The following is a 6426-nucleotide window of genomic DNA, read 5'->3' on the forward strand; positions in this document are numbered from 1 at the left end:
GCATCCATGCAGTGGTAAAGAGATAAATAAGCTTGTGGCAGGAGGTATCAGGAGAATATTATGTTCAGAGGTGCTTTACAATTTTATGGAAAAATGACAGTAACTTCTTATTGTTTTTGAAGAAGGTGCACATTTTATTGCAGCAAGATTTGTGACTTCGGTGTTGTCCCAACATGTCTGAGGAAGAGAGTCTAAGTATTATGGTCCATTTGTTAGAAATCAGAATAAGATTATGCTTTGCAACTGTATCTGCAAATGTAGGGTAACTGAAGGGGTTCATGTAGCCTATTGTAAAGCAATCTGTCTGACAGTAAGCCTGGGTGGGTTGATTGTTACAGATCAAACAAAGGTTTGGATTGATTTACTAGGAAGAGGTTACAAAGTATTAATACATAACAACCACGGCAGCAGTCCTGAGCTTAGAATAGGTAGACTGAGTTTCCCAAAGCTCTAGAAAGTGTTGAAGTACTGGGTTATAACAGTTGTGCCATAAACGGCACATTTACTTACTATATTCAGTGAAGATAGACAACTGCACCTCCTCCATGATAACACTCAACACTGGAGCATTCAAGGATGCGCCCCCTCCCCCCTCCACTGTACTCCCTGTACACCCACAACTATGTTGCCAAATTCTGAACAAAAGCCATCCACGAGTTTGCTGTCAACACCCCGTGGTAGGATGGGTATCAAACAATGATGAGGCAGAATGCAAAAAGGAGATAAAAGGCTTTGTGACATGGTACAATGATAATGGCAGAACTAAAGAACTGATCATTGGCTTCAGGAAGAAAGAAGGAGAACACGCCCCCATTTACATCAATGGAGCAGAGGTTGAGAGGACTGACAGCGTCAAGTTCCGAGGAGTGATGATAACTGACAACCTGTACTGAACTTCCCACGTAGATGTGACAGTCAAGAAGGCACATCAATACCCCTTCTTCCTCAGGCAACTTAGGAAACTTGGCATATCCATAAGGATCCGCACCAACTTTTACAGATGCACCACAGAAAGCATACTGTCCAGGTGCACAACGGCCTGGTATAGCAACTGCTGTGCCCAGAACCCTAAGAAGCTGCAGAAGGTGGTGTCCACAGCCCAGACCATCACGGAAGCCAACCTCCCATCCATGGACATTACACGCCTTGTTGCAGCAGAAAGGCTGCCAACATCTTCAAAGACCCATCTCATCCCGGTAACCTCTTCCATCAGGCAGAAGATACAGATACTTGAACACATGCACAAGCAGGCTCAAGAACAGCTTCGTCCCTGCCATTACTAGACTGATGAAAGGACTCTCTAACTTCAAATAATGCTGATCTTGTTAATACTGATCTTGCCTAGCACACATCCTGTGTGCCTTACTGTGTCCAAGTGTGTTTTTCACCCTATGATCTGTATGTCTTTGCTTACTTTGATTTCCTTGTACTGCTAGCAAACAAAGCTTTTCACTGCAATTAGGTACATGTGACAATAAATCAAATCAAATCAAAGAAAAAGGGAGTTAGGATCAAGGATGGCTAAATAGCAGTTCTACCTAGATACTTCCATAATTTGTTTCTAATTGCTTTGTGGAAGAAGACAGGGGCATTTTTGAGATCAGGTTGCAAAGTTCCCAAAAAATAAATGAACAACAAAGATATTGGTGCAGTCATTGGCAAGAAAGTACTGCTCGGCTTTACAAGCTACCACAGTCAGATGTGAGAGGAAGCCAATCACCAGTCAAAGATACATCCTGAGGATTCTGGAAAATTCATCCTTATGTGACTAGAGGAAGAAGAGCCATCAAATGATTACACTGCTGATGGGAGATGCAAGGAATTTTGCTTAAATTGCCTGGAGAGAGTCACTCAAGTTACTACTTGGTGAAACAGGATGATTGAACACTCAATAAAAACTGGAGCATCTGTGGTCTGTATATGTCAAGATGGCAATTTGACATTAGTTTCAAAGTAAAACGTTCTTTTCTGTAGTTTAGAAGTTACCTACAAATAATATTTAGTTAAGAGTGTTACATTTGTCCCAGCAAACATCTCTAAATTGGGAAATGTCATTCTTTCAGCTTGTAACTAGAAATTTGAATATCTTTTTAAAGGTAATCACTCACCACAGAGATTGTAATACAGGGGAAACAACAGGGCTGAACTTCAGCCTGGTCATGCATTAAGTCTAAAGTATTAGGTCAATGTGCTACAACCTGGTTCAAAGTCATAACTCCCTGTTGCTATTTAATGCAACAACATTGAGACCAAAAAAGATGTTCCTGTCAATCCACACATCTGGCGAAAATGTATCTTTCTTAATCTTAGAACATTTTTCATCTATCTGGGCACCGAAATCTGCAATAGCATTTTTAATAAAAAAAAGACCATGTCTCAAAAGGCTGGTCTAAAAATTCTAACACTGAAAATGCACTTACTTTTTGCATTGATACTCACCTGACTGCTGATGTGAGTTTGGCGGTATTATCAGAAAGCATGCTAATAGCACCATCATCCTCTCCCTCCAGCCCCTGTGAAACAAGAAACACAGGCACTGTCACCACTATATTTCAGAACCAGGATTTTGAAAACAATATTGCTTGGCTAAAGTAGGCTGAAGCTCAGGAAATTTCTTAAACAGTCATTAATGATGAACCTTTTGTTAAGTTGCGTGGTTAAATGGATAATTGCTTTATTGAAGTTGGTGGCATGTGTTGAGTTGTGACGATGGGTCCAATAAAACAAGCAATCCTACTTCATATCTGGCATAAACAATCATTAAAATAAAAATAATCTATAAAATATAAAAGTTTGCACACTTGTGAACATTTCAAAATACAGATAATTTCAAAACATTGCAAAATGCAGGTTTCCTTAATTTACGGAATAAAAATAAAAATTCTATCCACTGCATCTGCATTCTGCATTTAAGTTTGTAGATCAGTAATGGCTGGTCAAGTTTGTTAAATTCTTAGATTTAGATACAATCTTATAAAGTACAGGACTGGACTTTTTCAGTTCATTCATTCTAGTTTTTTGATGGAATTGTGCAATTCCTCCTTGATTCCATCACAGTTTTACTTTTTGTGTGGTTGCAGCAAGAGATAGGGGTAGATAGTAACAAGAGGCAGGATTCAAGAGCTGTCTAAGTACGTCCAAGCAGTGCTTTTCCCACCTTTCAGTGAGGGAGCACACATTAACTTTCACAAAGTTATCATGTTTTGGTTCTGTAAAATTTAGTCGAATTGAAGGGGTCACATAGCCTGTTCTCAGGTCAGCCTTACAGTAAGTCTGGGTGATTTGATTATTGGACTTCAAAGGAAAGTTTAGATTTTTTAAAAATTTGGATCAAAGTACAAGGTATTTACACTTAGAGATAATGCAGCAGTCTCTGTGTTTGCAATGAACAGACTCCCAAAGTGCCAGAAAGGCACTGGATAAAATGTTGAATATTGGGTTGTAAATATTTGTGCTGTAATCTGTCCAATTACTTCTAAATTAAAAAGGAATAGGATCCACACCACTAATTAGAATTTCTACAGAAAAACAAGGCTGATGAGCTTGAATAATAGAATGGGGAATATGGCTCACTTGTGGTGCAGTGATAGTGTGCCTCCCCTTGGATCAGGAGGCCTGGGTTAAGGTCCTACCTGCTCCAGAGGTATGTAATAACATCTATGAACAGATTGATTAGAAAAATAGGTTAAATAAAAAAATGGCACATGCAAGACATTTTTGGGATCAGTTAAATGTCTCTCTAGAGAACAGTGAATATCGCAAGTAAACAGCAGTTCCGTTAGTTCATGAGGTAAAAAGGGCTGCTTGACTCTGCAAGGTTACCATTGTCAATTGTTGGAGGAAGACAGTCTCTAGATGAAGGGACAATCCTACAACTTTCAAAGGATGTGTCCCCGAGCATGGCTGCAGGAAGAAGACTCATTGGGACAGGTTTTCCTGCTGATACTGGACTTAAGAAATTACAGAGATAACAAGGTGTAGAGCTGGATGAACACAGCAGGCCAAGCAGCATCAGAGGAGCAGGAAAGCTGACGTTTCGGCCTAGACCCTTCTTTTACAGTCGGTTCTCATATAATGCATGTTTCTTCAATGTGAATTTGTTTTAATGCGATTGAAGAATTATAGAATGCTATTTGTAGAACGCGAACTTTCCATATCGTTTTTTTTTTTAGCTGTAATGCGATTCCGTCCATGTCACTTTAAACGTTGCAGTTATTGCGTGATTTTCTTACAACATGAGATCACACGAGAACAGGACTATTGCGTTATATCAGAACCAGCTGTACAGTAAACTGACTAAAGTGCCTGCAAATGGTTACTCGAAGTTACCACTCAACAAGTAAGTTAATGGTAACCCATTGGATGCTGGGAGCAACTGTGATCCCATTGCGAAAATGACTGCAATGCTTGTAGAATGTGATATGTGATGGGTGTATAATGGGAATATCAGTTCTTGTAGTTTAAACTAAGTCACCTATCGATCAGGAAAATAGTGGTCAACGGTGGTTTTTAATTCATTACAGAAAAATGTCTTTAAATGTGAAATTTGCCACTCTTTCAGCCATTACCTTCTGAGTTTTCAATACAAATTTCTTTTGACAAGTTATGGATCTTAGTTACAGACGTTTTTGATCATATTTTAAGAAGACGGTAATGCGAGGGACACAGTAGCAAATGTGTGAATTAGTGCTTACTGCTCAAATACAATTTTTAGAAGCAAAATAAAACTCAAATTTGCTTTTCCCGAACCAGCATGTATTTTGTCTTAAACTTACAAGGATAAAGTACAAAAGCCCTTATACTTATTTCTTGAAACAGTAGAAATCTTGCTCTCATTGACTCCATGCTTAATAAACGTAAAATGAAGTATCAGTCAAGATTTAATGAACAAATACTTTGTGTCTAGCTTCAAAGTAGAAGATTCAAATCTTGTGTCAGAAATACAGGATAATCAACAGCTGAATAAAAACGAGGAAACTGAAGTAATTAATATCACCAAACAAAATATATTGGAGAAATTAGTCAAGAATGATGCCCCCATCATATGGTCAGAAATGGGAATGTTTGCTGATGGTAGCTCAATGTTCAGTACCAGTTGTGACTCTTCACAGCCATGCCCAATATCCAGATCTGGGCTGACAAGTGCCAAGCAGCACTCATGCAACACAAGAATCATGTGTAATGACTCAGTGGTCTAGCACACTGGAAATCAAGTCTGCTATTCCCAGAGTTCTTGCAAAAGTTAAAGATTTTAAAAGCACACAAAATGCCCCACCTCTATCTTTTGGACCCAGGCTGACAGGAGGCATAGACCAGGTTTCTGTACTTAATGAAATGACAACTTATTACAAATAATTTGACTCTAGATACAGATTAACAATTATGAATCACAAGCATATACCTCTAATTAAACTCTATTGCCCTTATAAACTCCCTCTGTATCTTGGTCATAGCCCCAGGTTATTCAGCTTCCTGAGAGCCAATATTAGAATTGGTGGCATGTAGAAGACCTTTGTCACTGTTAACTGGTCGCTAGTTCACAAACCAATCTTGTGGCCAGTCAAAGCTCCATTTGTACACAACCCTTCAGTTCCAGCTTGTCAGCAATCATTGCTGTAATCCACAGCAGTACAAACCGGCTTCACAATGAATATCAATTTACTTGCTTTCAAACTATGCAGCAATCCTTGCAATTCCTGTTTTAAAACAATTCTTTTCTCATTTTAGTCCACAATTTAAAAAAAATACTCTACAATAGAAACAGTCTTTATACATACAGACAATGACCATCTCCAACAAGAGAGACACTAATCATTACCCCTTGACATTCAATGAAATTCTATCACTGAATCACCCACTGTCAACATCCTAGGATCAGCTTTGATCAGAAACTGAACTGGACTAGTCATTTAAATACTGTGTTTACAAGAACAAGTCAGAGGTTAGAAATGCTGCAGCAAATAACTAACCTCTTGATTCCCCAACACCTGTCTACCATCTATAAGGCACAACGCAAGAGTGCAATCATGGAATACTGAATGAGTACAGCTCCAACATCAGTCAAGAAGCTTAACACCATACAGGACAAATCAGCCTGCTTGATTAACACCTCCTCAGGAAATTGAAGCTCAGGGAAATACTTTACGTACAGCTCTGTGACAAACCACTCAACCACCACCCAATACCAAAATATCTTGTATCACTCTTCACCACGGTTGTCTCTGGAAACCAGATTCAAGGTCACATTGAGTGTGAATCCATATGGAAATGGGCTGGTATCCCGCCAAGGCAGCAATCTCAGTACGGAGATAGTAGGAACTGCCGACACTGGAGAATCTGAGATAACAAGGTGTAGAGCTGGATGGTTTTCTGAAGAAGCGTCCAGACCTGAAACGTCAGCTTCCCTGCTCCTCTGATGCTGCTTGG

General features: G+C 39.3%; 1 protein-coding gene across 1 annotated transcript in view; it reads right to left on the reverse strand.

The window, feature by feature from the left end:
- scfd1 (sec1 family domain containing 1) overlaps positions 1 to 6426 on the reverse strand; it is a 141658-nt gene that overhangs the window by 98048 nt on the left and 37184 nt on the right. Inside the window, exon 8 of the mRNA XM_048600432.1 lies at positions 2440 to 2513. Coding sequence (XP_048456389.1) covers positions 2440 to 2513 — 74 coding nt within the window. The remainder of the gene's footprint in view (positions 1 to 2439; positions 2514 to 6426) is intronic.

Source organism: Rhincodon typus, chromosome 8, assembly GCF_021869965.1.
Source record: "Rhincodon typus isolate 14 chromosome 8, sRhiTyp1.1, whole genome shotgun sequence".
In the NCBI taxonomy this organism is placed as follows: domain Eukaryota; kingdom Metazoa; phylum Chordata; class Chondrichthyes; order Orectolobiformes; family Rhincodontidae; genus Rhincodon; species Rhincodon typus.